The 16,245-nt window shown below is 40.1% G+C and overlaps 1 protein-coding gene across 1 annotated transcript; it reads left to right on the top strand.

Moving 5' to 3' along the window:
* The first annotated feature begins 1,031 nt into the window (after window positions 1–1,031).
* Window positions 1,032–15,983, top strand: DLD (dihydrolipoamide dehydrogenase). Its single transcript, XM_066550804.1, has 14 exons — window positions 1,032–1,129; window positions 2,052–2,127; window positions 2,849–2,928; window positions 6,521–6,589; window positions 8,402–8,471; window positions 8,859–8,959; window positions 9,303–9,446; window positions 9,636–9,737; window positions 10,853–11,043; window positions 12,446–12,616; window positions 12,999–13,188; window positions 13,567–13,704; window positions 14,773–14,862; window positions 14,965–15,983. Exons 1-14 carry the CDS (start codon window positions 1,091–1,093, stop codon window positions 15,028–15,030), a joined length of 1,527 nt encoding a protein of 508 aa, XP_066406901.1. The 5' UTR covers window positions 1,032–1,090; the 3' UTR covers window positions 15,031–15,983.
* The last annotated feature ends 262 nt before the right edge of the window (window positions 15,984–16,245 follow it).

Here is a 16,245-nt window from a genome sequence, read left to right as displayed (position 1 = left end):
GGCCTGCTTAGTCAAGAGAAGACTGAGAAGGGATCTCATCAATACATACAAATGATGAATTAATTAGCAGTGCCCTGGCAGCCAGGAGGGCCAACCATGTCCTGGAGGACATCACCAGCTGGGCCAGGGAGGGGATTGTCCCACCCTGCTCTGCACTGGGCCGGTGCCACTTCAAATCCCAGGAGCAGTTTTGGGCATCACAATGTAAAAAAGACAGTGAGTTATTAGAGAGCATCCAAAGGAAGCCATGAGGATGCAAAGGGTCTGAAGGAGAAGCCTTATGAGGAGATTTATGAGGACGTATAATGTCACATGGTCTGTTCAGCCTGAAGGAGACTGAGGGGAGACCTTATTGTGGTCTTGAACATTCTTATGAGGGGAAGTAGACAGGCAGGTGCCAATCTCTTCATTCTCGCGATCAGTGACAGGACTCGAGGAAACATCATGAAACTGAGTCAGGGGAGGTTTAGATTGGATATTAGGAAGTGTTTCTGCACCCAGAGGGTGGTTGGGCACTGGAACAGGCTCCCCAGGGAAGCAGTCACAGCCTGACAGAGTTAGAGAAGTGTTTGAAAAATGCTCTCAGGGACAGGGTGTGACTCTTGGGATGTCCTGTGCAGGGCCAGGAGCTGGATCCTGATGGGCCCCTTCCAACTCAGCATATTCTATGATTCTCTGATTCTAGAAATATCTCAAAAACTGGTGCCAAGAGAATGTGCCAGATTCTTTTTAGCGGTGCCGGCGACAGGAAGAGGAGCAATGGCCATAAAGTGAAACACAAGAAGTTCCACCTCAACATGAGGAAGAACTTCCTTACGTTGAGCGTGGCAGAGCACTGGAACAGGCTGCCCAGGGCGGTGGCGGAGTCTCCCTCTCCGGAGACATTCCGAACCCGCCGGGCTGTGCTCCGGTGTCACCTGCGCCAGGTGACCCTGCCCTGGCAGCGGGGCTGGCCGGGGCCGTGCCCAGAGCCCGGGGCTCCCTCCCGGCCCTGAGGCCCCGGCGCCCGCCTGGCCCCGCCCCGCCCGGCACTGCGCCTGCGCGCGTCCGCGGAGTCCTTGAGCGGCCGGGGCGCGGCGGCACCGCCGACATGCAGCGCTGGGGCCGCGTCTACTGCGCGCTCGCTCGGGTACGGCACCGGCGGGGTGGCGAGGCGAGGGCTAGGGAGGGGATATGGGACCGAAGCCGCGCCGGACAGCTCGGGCCTGGGCTTTCTTCAGACCCCCTCAGCCCGCCGGGGGCGTGCGTGAGGGCGGGCGGGGCCGGAGTGGCGCCTTGAGGCGGGCGCGGGCCTTGGCCGCGCTGCTCTCCCTGCTCCGCTGTCCCCGTTCCTCGCCGCTCGGGCGGGCGGAGGGGACGCGGCGGCGGTGGCGGCCCTCAGGGTCCGTGAGCGGCAGGGACCAGCTGTCGTGTGCGTTGTCGGTGCCGGTCCCCCGGTGTCCCGGCCCGCGGGAGGCCGCGGCCGTGGTGGCTGCAAAAGGCGCCGCCGTCAGCCGGCCCCGGCTTTTGGGCTGCGGTGCTGGGGACTTCCCAAATGCTTCCAGGGACATCCTCTCCTCCAGTTACAGGGTGATCGGCCCTCGATGTGTTTGTAGCAGCTGTTCTGTGCTGTCCCATTACTTTTTCGTAAAGGTTAAAAAATCTTGCCCTCCCGAACCTCCTACGAGGTACAGCTGCCTGTTCATGGGAAGTAGCCGAAGGGGTTGGTTACAGAACAAGGCTCTTCATAAACTCCTGTGGATATCTACTCTATGTCATTATGTGGTTTGAGAGTTGAAAGAGTTTTGTAGTTAGAGGTGAGCCTGAGGTGAGACTGACCTGAGAACAGGTGTGATGACAGACTGAGGTGACAGAGCAGGTAACTGGCAGAGCAACTTCTGCCTCTTGTTCCCGTCAGTGCCCACTGTGCTTCAGTGGTGCTGGTCCTGTTTTGGTTACTGGTGAAAGTAACTGTGTATTCATCTGTGTGTGGCTGAATGCTTATTTTTCCTCAGGGATAGACATAAACTTATAAAACCAAGGGGTTCTTTTTATTTTTTTTTCCTTTCTAGAGAAGCCATTTTGATCGAATTCATCATGGTCTTCAGGGAGTTTGTGCTGTGCCACAAAGGTCCTATGCTGATCAAGGTAATTTCTTGTGAGAAACCTTTTTTGGACAAAAAAACCCCCACCAACCTAAACCTCCACAAAAAACAAAACAACACTTCAAACTCAGAAATCAACTTTCCAGATGAAATCCATGTCAGGATGGAGATTTAGATGAAAACTGTGGTTTATTTTCATAATTTGATTTCAAGCTAAAGCTGTAAATAGAAGTTGAACTTCACCATCACTGTTCATATGTTAATTCTAATAATATTTTAAAATTAATATTCTAAAAGAGGTTGTGGTTGCAAGATATGAGCTAGGTACAAAGTTCATAGCTTGCACTGCTTTATAATCAATAGAGTTTGCACAGATAACTATTGCAGCCATGCTTTCCTTTATAGATTTGTGGCATTCAGTAAGCATTTATGTTTGGTGCTAAACATCAATAGAAGCTATGCTGGAAAAAATGGTACAGTAAACTATTGAGACATCTTGGGTTAAGTTCTTAAAGACTTTAGAGCAAGAGGGATGGGAAATTCAGTCTCTTGATGTCATTTTACATAATTTTCCCTGTGAAATTTAAGACTGGTTATTTTTCTTGTGGAATGAATACCTTTAGACAACCTTTCCCTGTGTCCATAAAGTTGCTTTCACATATGAGGTGTAGCTTCCTTATCTAATCCTATTTCATTAACTTGGATAATTCTTAATACACAATTATTTTGCTGAAAAGCAGTAACTCTGCTGTTCTCTGTTTCAGTTGATGCCGATGTCACGGTCATTGGCTCTGGGCCTGGAGGATATGTTGCTGCTATCAAAGCAGCTCAGCTTGGGTTTAAGGTGAGACCTCACTCAGATGGCACAATACTCATCCAGGTTAAGTTGAAAGGTATCTGTGTGACACTGTAATCCTCCTGGCACATCTTGGGCCACCAGATGCTGTAGACATCTTTTGCTAATCTTTCCTTACCTTGCTTACCTGCATCATGCAGAATTTGAAATGGAGGTCTGGCTGTATTACTCTCTATAGCCCTGCTACTGACAAGAGCTGCTTTAGGACAGCTTACTTTTGGTTGGAACTGATAATAAAATAAAGTGGGCTTATATTCTTGTGAAGGAGAAGGTGGGAAAACAGTGCTAGGAAGGATTTTTTCCCTCAACAAAGGGAAAAATTAAGAGATCATGACTGACAAAAGACCAGTGGAAAACTGTTCTGAAGAACAGACTGAGGGAGCTCAGAAGGAGAAAAAGCCATATTCAACTGATATGCTTTTTGAATGTGATTAGTGGAATTCTACTGCCGTATAAGAATTTTAGAGGCAAAAGAGTGTGTAGAAATACTGTAGTATCTTATTTATGTTCATCTCTGTTGTTCTGCTTGTTGACTTTGAATGCCTTTTAGAAGAGGCAGTTTGTGTCTGATGTGTACTAGTGGTGTGTCATTTAATGAAGTATTGTGAGAGTTGTATGTGTATAATATATTTCAGATGTTTTTAAACTTATAAAAATACAAAATGTGACTTCAGGATACTTTTTTTACCTTCACTTCTTAATATGAAACCAACTGACACTCTTGGCACTGCATTATTGTTCTTGTAATTATCTGGAACTCTGAGAAGGTGGTGCTAGCAGTCTCAAGCATGTTTCTGCTGTTTGGTATGTCACAATGTTTCTGAATTACCCAGAATAGACTTCATGACCATAATGAACTCCTGGTGATGAGTTCCTGTGAAGCACAGGAATGGGGGGCCCATGCAGCATGTAGTTTTCATCTTTCAGTATTTTCAGAACTTGGCTGTACAAGGCCCTGAGCCATCTGATACATCATGGAATCACAGAATGGTTTGGGTTGGGAGGGATGTTAAAGCTGGCCTTGTTCCAACTCCCCTGCCATGGACAGGGACACCTCCCACCAGACCATCTTACTGAGAGACCCATCCAGCCTGGCCTTGAACATTCAGAGCTGGGGCATCCACAGCTTCTCTGGGCAACCTGTTCCTGTGCCTCACCACCCCCAATAAAGAATTCCTTCCTAAGACCTGATCTAAATCTATGCCCTTCAGCTTAAGGCTGTTTCTGTCACTAAATGTCCTTGTGAAAAGTCCCTCTCCAGACTTCTTGCAAGCCCCCTTTAGATACTCCAAGGCTGCTGTGAGGTTTCCCCAGAGCCTTCTCAGCCTGTCTTCATAGGAGAGCTGCTCCAGCACTGTGATCAACTTGGTGGCCTCCTCCAGGCTTGCTCCAGCAGGTCCAGATCTGTTTTGTGTTCGGCTGGGGACTCCAGAGCTGGACACAGTACTCCAGGTGGGGTCTCATGAGAGCAGAGTAGAGGGGGAGAGTCACCTCCCTCAATGTCTTTGATGTTGACTGTGTTTGGAGAAGGAGGTTTAATTAGATGGCCTCCAGAAGGAGGTCCCTTCAAACTGAATTTGTCTGTAATTCTGAGTGTTGTCCCTCATTGGTCAGTACCCCCCCAACTGGGTGTCAGTAACATCTTTTTGGGCATCTTTTAGCCTTCTAATATGTACCAATAACTGTACCAAAGTGGAAGTGTGTGAGATTCCATTAAGTTTTACATCTGCCTGTGACCTACAGCAAAATAACTGAATTGTCTTTGCACATCTTTGTGAATTACTGTTTTGTCATAATAAGTACTCTTGCTTGTGGATGTATGTGGTTACTTAGCTAGTAAGCTGAGAAAAAAAGGTGCTCAGTGATGCAGGTTTTAATAAAGATTGTGGCCTTCTGCCATGTGAGTTTGTGTTTGATTATTCCAAAGCTATTTTTGTGGCTGGCTATAAAGCAGCTTTTCTTGGAACAGTACTGTCCTTGAGTCCTTCATATCCATGATTAAAAGTAGGATACCATGCACAAGGGGGTTAAAAAGTGCCCTGGATTCTGTTTTTCATCATAGTAAAAAATAATTCTGTTACACTGTTTCACAGCTAGTTAGAGAGGAGAAAATGCTTGGACATACTTGTCACCATTATCATTGAGTATGTGTCACCATTATCATTGAATAAACACGTAGAATGTTTTTAGTAGACTGGCAAAAAGATTGTATAGTTACACCATCCATGGAAGAACCTAATTCTGCTCTACTGAATTACTTAAATTTCAATTTTAGTGCTATTTCTACTAGCACAAGGATTGAATCCTTGTATCAGTACTACAGCATCCCATGTTGTTGCCAGTAATGTTCTCTGGGTTTTGGCTTCCCAAAAGCTTTGCTTGGCCTTAGCAGTGAAGTTTGTGTGAAATGGATGAGGCAGGACATCCTTGTTGGGTAAAGGTAGGAGCAGTCTGGTGCTGTTTGATCCATGGTGCAGCTTTTAAAGCCTTTGTGCTGTGTTTCATGTATTCGTGTGTTTAAAACAAGAGGAAGGGGAGGTAGGGGATGTGCATGTCTCAGAATGTTCCTGTGATTTGATTTGGTAAATTCTGCTCTTCATGTTACCATCACCTACCTTAGCACAAAAGCAACTATTTAAAGAAATTGTGAAAGGTTTTCACTTGGTAGTTGCCTCTCAGTGGACTGGAACTCTCAAGAGTGTGAACCAAGGTTACAATTATTTTGAATATGTATGTGCCTTCCAAAGAAGGAGATGCCAGTTCCTTTGCTTATACAATTCCTTCTCTGAAAGAGACCTTCCTTTGCTCTCCTTCATTTTCTCCCAGTGATCGGTTTTTAAATGAAGTTTTGGTAGTTGTTTTTGTCCTTTGCACACTTTGATGTTGTCAGCTTAATGAGAAGGAGATGAAATATTTTCCATCCCTGTTGTTATTGACCTTATTTTTGTTTGGTTTTGCTGTACTTCATTTTTGTTTTTTCTTTCTTTATAAGTGTTGGTACAGCTTTATAGCAGTGGGAGGAAATGTTGTTTGTGACTTGGGGGTTTTGTTCTGTGTTGTTTTCTTGGAAGAAAAGATAGCTTCATGGGATTTTAATCTATGCCAGTTCACTTACCAGTTGTTTTCTTGTTTTTATGAATCTTCACATGATTTACATGTTTTGCTTCTAGCAGTTTTTTCTGTAATTGTTAGGGGAACATCTTTCACTGGACTGAGTCTTGTATTTATTAATTACTTTGTAGATTTTTGTGGTAGGACTACAGAAATGCATAAAAGTAGCACTTGTATGAATTGTGCAGTGACTGTTTGGAGACATAAACTGGTGCAGTTTGGTAGAGAATTTGGTTGCAAGGAGCTATTTTGTGGGTTTTAAGTTAACAAAAAAATGAGGGAAGGGAAACATGAGCTGTAAAATAAATCTAGGAATTAAATTAATGGGATACTCGTAGAGGTAGAATTACTAGACAAGTAGACAAATGTCTTTGTCATCAATTCTAAATTGTGAGAGAGCCCATAAGGAAATGGTGGCAGAGTATTACTAAAAAATTCTTTTTTTTGTCCTCTGTTTTTTTTTCCTCAGACTGTCTGTGTAGAAAAAAATGCAACGTTAGGGGGAACCTGTTTGAATGTTGGATGTATTCCATCCAAGGTAAGTGTGCATGTTTGTCATAGCTTCATTAAAAGCAGCTGACATGATGTGCTTCACTTGGAAGGAGATTAGGAAGGAGTTTCTCAAGATGGATGTACATGTAGGAATGGCCTGGAGGGTGAGGCTGCGGAGTGTGGACTAATGCAGATGTGGAGAGAAAGAGCTGAGTCCAACACATGCACTCTGAAAGAAAGGAGAAGCAAGAAGAAATTAATCAGAACTCCCTATTTGACACTGTCAATCTAGTTTAAAGTAATTTCAGACCTTGGCCTTTGTAAGAACAGTGCTGTTGTTGGGGAATCTGCCTCAATAGCACCCAGCAGGTGGAGGAAGACACTGCTAAGGCCAGGTTTGTGATGGTTGTAGTAACAGATGTAATATTCTTAACAAGATCCCTCCTAACTGTGTTGCTGTTAGTAATCCTTTTGCTCAAGGGGTTCCATTAGCATGGGAGAAGAAAATACAATATAAATACTAAGTTTTTTTTAAAAAAGTTATATTAATTTTTCCAAACACTTTAGTAATCATTTTAATGAGGTTCAGAGTATCTTAATAAATTGAAGCACCATTAAAACATGTTAATCCACACAGTGTTACCTTGAAAATTTGAAACTCTGCTAGGATCTTTTTAACTAACTTCTCAAGTACCCTTTTATTTTTTTATCCTTTAGATTTCTTATGAAAATACTGTTGTACCCATGGTTAAACCTAAATGCTATCTGGAATTCCTTTGAATTGTAGTAAACTTAAGAAGAGGTTACATAGGCTGTGTACACTAAGGCAGTAACAAATGATTCAAATACTCCTTTCCAGAAAACCACCCAAAATAATACCTCAGGCATGGGGTGGTTTTTTTTTTCTTTCTAGTTGCTAAAGTCTTACGCAGTGCTTGTGTCTTTTAAGTAATGTGAGTGTTACAGATTTGGGGCTGTGACAGCTATGTGAAGTAGAGAAATTACTTTTAAATATAGTTGATAAAAATTATAAAAATAGAGTTATCTTATTTTGATAGTATTAGTATTACACAAACATGTGTAGATAAGGCAATTATTTCAAAATGCCCTTTGAATCTTTTACTGTGCCTGCTTTAGGTTTAAGTCTGTGCAAACTCAAACTGTTGTCCTTGCAAAGATACAGACACTTTCATATTTGGGGTGGCTATAACAAAAGAATCAATTTTCTTAGTAAGATCCTGCCTTAACTATTGTTATTTCTAATCAAAATACAATTATCAAGCTTCTGAATTTGAAGCTACTAATTTTTAGCCATACATATAAAAACCATTCTAATTTTTTCTGTGAATTTGGAAGATCTGTGTACCTGAGCTAGCTCCAAGCTATCCAGCTTCAGCTTGGCTGGCTATGCAGAAAACCTCAAAATTTAACTCATATATGTCTACACAGGTTAAAATCCTAACAGGCATTTTAGTGTAGATTTTCCTCATCTAGTTATTCTGTATCTTCTCTTTGGCCATCAGTCACAGTTATCTTTCTCTTCCTCTACTTGGTTTGTTCCTTTTTTAATCTCTGTGGAGTAATTATCAGTTTCTGTGGTGAAGTGAGCAAAAAGGATAGGTGTTGATTTAACTATTTTTTCTATTTCTAGCTAAAGTATGTAACTTCATTGAATGTTTCAGTAGGAGCTACTGTGTACAAGTTCTGTGATTGAAATACACCTTTTCAAATATGTAAATGTCAAGCAATAGTGAGAACATTTTGTAAATAGTATAATTATTTTTCCTTATAGTAAATACTCTTTTATATTATATATGGAATGTATGTCCAAATCCACATTTTTGTGTGTCTGTTTTAGGCCTTGCTGAACAACTCACATCTGTATCACTTGGCCCATGGAAAAGATTTCGCTAATAGAGGAATTGAAAGTGAGTGAAGAGCTCTCACTGCCTGTTACATAAGTAGTTTCCACCAAGAAGTAAATTTAGTCTTTCAAATCTAATTAGTATGGTTTTCTGGTCAGAAAGTTTTTAGAGTTATAAATAATATCCTTTATCTGTCATTTGGAGGCTTACGAACATGTCTGCTCTTTGAACTGTGAATATTGGATAGATAAGTTATAGCTGAAAAGTGCAATATTGATTTTCAGCATAGCAGTTGTTGAATGTAACTTTTAGCATTTAGTGGGGCCATTCAACACATCTTTCTGTACCAGCTGTTTACTGTTGAGGTTATCTCCTTTAACATTAGCACACTGCAGTGCTTGATGTAAGTTGTTGTAATGCTTGATGTAAGTTGTTTTGCTTTACCTTTAGTTACAGGACTCCGTTTGAATCTAGAGAAGATGATGGAACAGAAGAGTAGTGCAGTGAAGGCCTTAACAGGTGGAATTGCTCATTTATTTAAACAAAACAAGGTTAGTTTGGATTATATACTGAGATATATCCATTTTTTAATCTGAATTTCTTACTTTTTACATTTTCCCATTGCCACATAAATTAGAATGACTAGTATGACAAGGGCAGAATTTGGATGCTTCTCTTCCAGAAAACTTTTAAATGCCTAGTGCCTTCATTCTTAATCTGCTTAAAGGAAGAGTATACTATTCCTATTCCTACTAGTATACAGTTACTTTGTGATTTGTACCAGGTAGAGATGCAGAGAGATATTTTAGCAGCATCTCTAAGCATTAGTGAGAATGAGGTGAAAGGTAGCCTAACTTATTTGAACCTGACTTCACTGTGTTCTGATTACTAAAGGTTGTACATGTATCTGGGTTTGGAAAAATAACTGGCAAAAACCAAGTCACTGCAACTAAAGAAGATGGCAGCACACAAGTTATCAACACAAAGAACATACTCATAGCCACAGGCTCAGAAGTTGCTCCCTTCCCTGGAATTACTGTACGTATTTGAACCTAATTGTACTTCCTTTTCAGTGTCTCATAGCCACACAATCTAATGTGTAATAATGGTTTGCACCTGATTGCACTTCACGTTGTGTGTGTTTTGTATAGAATATGTAGAAGGTGTTTTGTATAGAATATGTAAAAGAGATTGCAAACGTCCCTTTGTGCATTTCTTTGTCATTAGATTGATGAAGATAACATTGTGTCATCCACTGGTGCGCTGTCACTGAAAAAAGTTCCTGAAAAGATGGTTGTCATTGGTGCAGGAGTCATCGGTGTGGAACTGGTGAGAGGATGTTTAAACCACTTGACTTGTAATTTGTAAAAGAAAAAGGTGGTTTTTTTTGGCTGTATTTGATGGTTTTGCTGTGCTTTAACAGTTCAGTGAGTTGTAGTCAATCTGTTCAGACTTCATAGCCTGCTAGCTCCATTTTTTTACCAGAAAAGCTGGGATAAGTGTTTGTTGGGTCAGTACTTCTGCAGCTGGTTAGATAAGCAAAGAAATTAGAAAGGAACATCCAGGGCCTTGCATGTTTATTTTTCTCTTTTGGAGCAGTAGGGATGTGAGGGAATGCCAGGGTAATCAGGATGAATTCTTGTATTTAGTAGTTAATCTCAAGAGATGTTTAATGTGATCTGGTAGTACATATTCTATCAGCCAGAAGTGTGGAGACTTTGTAGTTCATTGTGTTCTGAGTCCTTTTACCTCCCAGCTACATGTTTCAAAAAGAATTTATATTTGCTGGTCTTGCAGCTGCTTGAGTCTGTGCCCATCTGCCAAGTGGTTGCTTAACCTGCTGACTAATAAGCTGGGAAAGAGTAAGCAAAGTGAAATTCTGTATTGGGTGGATGTGGGTAACTGTAGGTGAATACCTCCAGGGTGTACATGGTTTTTGTTGGTGAGGCTGATGATCATGGTTAAGATTATAAACACAGACAGGACCAGCAGAGGCTCCATTTTGTTGTGTAAAATTTCCTTAATGTGGTATTGTTTTGATTAATTAGTAGTGGTATTAGAGCACCATAAGCAATTCCCTGTGGGTTTTCCTTTCAGATTCTTTGATTTTTAATTTCTTCTATACCTATAGTATAAATAAAACATACAGGAGTTGTATTTAGTGATTTTGTTAGCTATTTCTTTAGAAGCCTAATTCCCTGAATTCGATCATGGAAGTTTTGAGTCTGCAAATAAACAATGATAAATCTTTTCATGGAAAGGCTGGGGGAAGTTGACATAAGTTGAACTTGTTTTATTTTACATCATGTTTGTAGAAACCGATCAGTTTGCTGTTACATGTTATCCTGCTTTAGAAGAATTTACAGTCTGTTGTAAATATTAGAGTAAAAGTATCTGAAGTTTGCTTTTCAACATCTCTTTTTACCTGTATTGTTTACCTGCAGGGTTCGGTTTGGCAGCGCCTCGGTGCAGATGTGACAGCTGTTGAGTTCATGGGCCATGTTGGGGGAATGGGAATTGACATGGAAATCTCTAAAAACTTCCAACGCATTCTTCAGAAACAGGGATTCAAGTTTAAACTGAACACCAAAGTTACTGGTGCTACCAAGAGACCAGATGGAAAAATAGATGTAGCGTAAGTGTTTAACATAAAACTGAAGGAATGCAAAATATATTCTTCCTCCCAATCCGTCAAACCTATTTAAAAATACAATCTGATACTATTTTTTAAACAGGAATTAAAATTAATTCTTTAGTGCAATTAAATGTTTATCCTTCTTTAACAACTTACAGAGCTCATAATTTTGGGTTTATTAAGTCCTAAGTAGCTTATACAGGAGAGAATCCATTGACTTGAGTTGAGGGCTTGCTGGCATAAAATCACTGTTATAATGAGATCAGTAATAAAAACAGAACTCTAAATCATTATTTTCCTGGAAGATAATAGCTTCTGTATAACTAGCATAAATACCATGATTGTTCATACAGTCATTTCCAAGCCATTAATTCTTGACTACATACTGGATGGTCATCTTGTCTTAGGCTAAGCCTGGCAGAGATATTATTGTTCTTGAACAGAAATAAATGAAGCTACACAAAGAATTTATTTTAATGGTCTTACTCAAGACCTTTGAAGTTTTATACATGAACAGTTAATATAGAAACACATAAAGCAAATTTGCTTTGTAAAAGTCCATAAGTATGCACTAGTTCTGTTTGTGTTAATGGATTCTCTATTCAGAAACTGTAGTTTAAAAAATTGCTTGATGTTACTTCACAAAAACAAGTTTAAATGTTTTTTCACTGGAGACTTACTATGGAGACTTTTACTTGCTGTATCACTATATTTTGGGACAGTCTGTCATCTGTCACTCTAAAGGGCCAGGATTTGGGCTTCTTTGCATGCCATGCTGATGCTGGTTGGATCTCTCATTTAATCTGTTTCTACTTCTAGGGTATCATTTTGGTTCAGAGTGTGCTTTTGAACCACACTTCCAGTTATCCTCATTTTCCATGCTTTGGTTCTTGTGCTCTCGGAGTACGTGAATTGAACTTGCTCTGGGTGCAGTTAAAGACCAGATGCACTTGAGGGATGCATGGGGTGCATGGCAGCTGCTAACAGGTGTTTGGTTCCTGGGCCAGAAGAAAGCTTGCTGAGAATACATGGCCCTACCCCACCCCAAAGTATGTATACTATATACAAAATATATATATATATACTTTGGGTGGCAGGTACTCAGCAGTGATGACTTTGCTGTACAGATTTGATCCTATCAGATCATGACATTTGCTGTTGAAAATACACCCTGATTTTCTCTCTGACAGTTGTTAGGAGATGTAGTAAGAAGTGTTGCCTCTTCCTCCCTCTTCCACTGCTGAACTCTTGCAAGGAGGAAGCCTGGGGCAGGCTGAATGAAGTGCTTTGGGTGCCAGACCCAGCCAGGATTTCACAGTCTTGGGTCATATTAGTTACTAGCCAGGGAGAGATAAGGCTACAAGTTTACAGCTTAGCATTTTTGCTTCTTGTTTTGCTGTAGTGTTGAAGCTGCTGCTGGTGGCAAGGCAGAAGTAATAACTTGTGATGTGCTCCTAGTTTGCATCGGTAGGCGCCCTTTTACAAAAAATCTAGGTCTTGAGGAAATTGGAATAGAACTTGATAAGAAGGGAAAAATTCCAGTCAACAACAGATTCCAAACCAAGATTCCAAAGTAAGTAAGACTAGTTTTTTTTTCCTTTTTTTTAATGCAGAACTTATTTTTAAAGTTTAACTTACTAAAGCATTTCTGGTTTTTAATAACAGAACATATTTCCCTTTTCTGAAAAGAAAACTCAATATATCCTATAATTTCAGTAGCTAGAAAATTTTAGTCAGCCTTTGAAGTTTTGTAATTTAAAAGTCACTGTCTATTTCATGTCACTAAGTACCTCTTGAAGTGTGGTCATTTTGTGGAAACAGCTAAATTGAAGTATTTTAATCTGTTTTGATTAGAGTTTTCAGTAACATGTTTCAAACAGACTGTTATGTACGGTAGCCAAAGTGTGCTAGGATGTTTTTAAACAGTGTCTTATTCTGTTTCATTGGTCTGATAGCATCTATGCTATTGGTGATGTAGTTGCTGGACCTATGCTGGCCCACAAGGCTGAGGATGAAGGCATTCTTTGTGTAGAAGGCATGGCTGGGGGAGCAGTTCACATTGACTATAACTGCGTTCCCTCTGTGATCTACACTCACCCTGAAGTGGCCTGGGTGGGCAAGTCAGAAGAACAGCTGAAAGAAGAGGTACTGTTTGTTTTCTTTGCCAGCAAAAACTGTTTTTCCACTTTGAGCTTGGTTTCATTCTCTAGTTGTTTATCTAGCTACATTATCTATATTTCTGCATTTGAATTTATTGCTTAGGGGATGTGAGTGAATGATGCTCTTGTGCATGCCACTCTCCCAAGAGCCACAGTTCTCTTTAATAACTTGAATTCTGTGACATTAATATTGTTTATTTGCAAATTAATCTTTTTTTTGTACACTGTTACACCATTTACAATGATCGTTCATGTACATTCCTGTGTCTCCTGTTTTAGTTGTGCATTGCTTATCCTCATGTATGTAACAGTTGGTTACATTGTTCTTGTTGGTCATTAAGTCAGTAACACATCTGTTTTGCAGGGTGTAGAATACAAAGTTGGGAAATTTCCATTTGCTGCAAACAGTAGAGCAAAGACAAATGCTGACACAGATGGCATGGTGAAGATACTTAGTCATAAGTCGACAGACAGGATGTTGGGTGCTCACATTTTAGGCTCAGTAAGTATCATCAGTTGTGCTTTCTTAGCCTTGTAACATTCTTTTTATTTAGTGTTGCATAGTTGTTGAGTTAGAAGTGGTGTTTGTAAACAGGAAGGTTTGAGTTCACCATACTTATTTTTTTTACAGTTCTGTTCTGCACCCCTGGCCTCCTTCCTACTTTTTAGTTACTTAGGTGTAACTAAAAAAAAAAAAAGCCCAGCTTTTTTTTTTTTTTTCCCTCTTGAATTGCTACAGTTATTTATTTGGTTTCTTTGACAAGTTTTGTGTGGAGAGGTTTTTGGTGATGGTGTTTGTTGTGGGGTTTTTTTCATTTTGTTTTTATGAATACTGCCAAATACTTCAGAGAACAGCAGAAATTGTTGATTCATCTTTTGGAAGTTGAAGGAGCTGAAAAGACTTTGTCTTTTTCATTGGTGTTTTCTTTTTTCCCTTCTCTCCAACTAAAGACCTCAGCAAGGGTGGCAATCTTATGCTGCAGTCACCAAATCTGGGGTCAGTAATTTATGGAACTTAGAGTAAAAAAGACCTTTGGGATTTCCCTTGTCCAGGAGGTTTTTGGGTTTTTTTGGTCAAAGTTAGACCCTAGTTTTTCTCTGTTTTGTTTCTTAGCTGTAAATATTTTTTTTTCAACATATGTTTGCAGAAACACTTCCATACATTTTTGTGTAGAGCTTTCTTTAAGAGAAACACCAAACTGTTCTCAATAAGATTCTATGCTACTTACTTTCTCTTGCAGTTGTAGTAATTTAGAAACCAACATGCCTTTTTAACTTTTCAGGGAAGCATTGAAGTTTTGGGTAGGTTTCCTTTCATGGAAAAATGCCTAGCTTTTGCACAGCTCTCAGGAATGAGAGAACAAATGCTCTCGTTAATGTTTGGATTTATGCTAGTTTTGATCACAATCACCAAATAGAGTACATTACTTACATTATAGCACAGATGAAGTGCTAGTTAGAACATAACTTCTCTTTTTTAGCAGAAAATGCTTATTTATAAGTGGCTACTGATGCAGCGTGGACAAGTGCATAAGAATTTGTGCTAATTGCAAGTGCCATTAAATTACAGGGTGCTGGTGAAATGGTGAATGAAGCTGCCCTTGCTATGGAATATGGAGCATCATGTGAAGATGTAGCCAGAGTTTGCCATGCCCATCCAGTAAGTGTTTTCTAAAGGGGCTGTTAAACACCATTACACAGACAGGCTGTTACTCCATGGAGCTATTAATGACTTGTAACTTTTTGTGTTTGCTCCCTACAGACGGTGTCAGAAGCCTTCAGGGAAGCAAACTTAGCAGCATCCTTCGGCAAAGCTATCAACTTCTAAAATGAAAGAGCAAATCCTTGTACATATATAGTACATCTCTGAAAATGGACTGTGGGCCCTTAATGGAAGGCTGAATCTGAGGATTTTAGGACTGACTTAAATGAATATCTTAATTTTAAACATCAGATATTTAAACAAGTAGAGTTTGGAACAAGTGGAATTATCCAGTCTCTGTAAATTAAATACTTAAAATTACATGTTTATTTACACAATGAATGTTGCAGAAAAGCAGCCTGACAGAACTCTTTTCTTTTTGGAAACCAAACATTTTGCTGCTGCATGGGATTATCAGGTGTGCTGGTCAGAACTGTGGATGATTGTCCAGCATACCTTGTATTTTCTTATTTGAAGTAGTGTGACAATAAACCAGTTGAATACTGGCACTTAAAATGCCACTGGCACTTAAAATGCCACTGTCACTTCCGCACAAAAATGTGTTTCCTTCTGAAGGGATTAACTTTGGTATTTAACCTACTTCTTACATATGAGTACCAAAACTTGTTTTGACCTAGTAGTGTTGGGATGTTGGAAGAAGAGGGGCTCATGTAGATCAATTAAAATTATACTCACTTTTTAAAGAGAAAATTACTGTCTGTGTGATTCTCCATGTCAGGTTTTCATATTGAAAACTCTTAAGGGGAAAAACTGAGTGCTGATTGAGAAATGAAAAATTGAAGACAAATTCATTGTACTGCTATCTAATCCTTTTTTGGTTTTAAAGCTTCCATTGTCCAGCTCTTTTAAACTTGAAATGCTAAAACTGGGTAGTGAAGCAGTGTTTGCTGTTAAATGCTATGACATGAGGGTTATTCTGCACCTTCCACACGTAAGGGCTGCAGTGTCAGCTCTCCACACAATTAAGACATACTTTCTTCTCTTCTGTTTTCTATTTTGTTCTCTCTTTCTGTCTCTTCTGTAGCAAGAGAGCTTAATAAATACTTGACATGGCTGGAGGGTCTTGTTGGGTTTTGTTTGTTGATTGGATCCTTGTAGTGTCTAGGTTGTGGATCATGTGAGCGAACTCACAAACAGATGGCATTGTTGAAAGATCTTTAACCTGTATATGGAGCATGCCCAAATCCAGTAGTTAAAATTAACTTCTTTTCCAAGGTGCCATTTCTTTTTTTTGTCAGGCCTCTTCTGCCTTGAAGAAAACCTTAATACCTGCTGGTATTGTGCATGTTCTTTTTCATTATGCCACCGGAATGAGAAGTG

This window comes from Molothrus aeneus, chromosome 5 (assembly GCF_037042795.1).
Source record: "Molothrus aeneus isolate 106 chromosome 5, BPBGC_Maene_1.0, whole genome shotgun sequence".
NCBI classification, from domain to species: domain Eukaryota; kingdom Metazoa; phylum Chordata; class Aves; order Passeriformes; family Icteridae; genus Molothrus; species Molothrus aeneus.
This window is presented reverse-complemented; position numbering and strand designations above follow the sequence as displayed.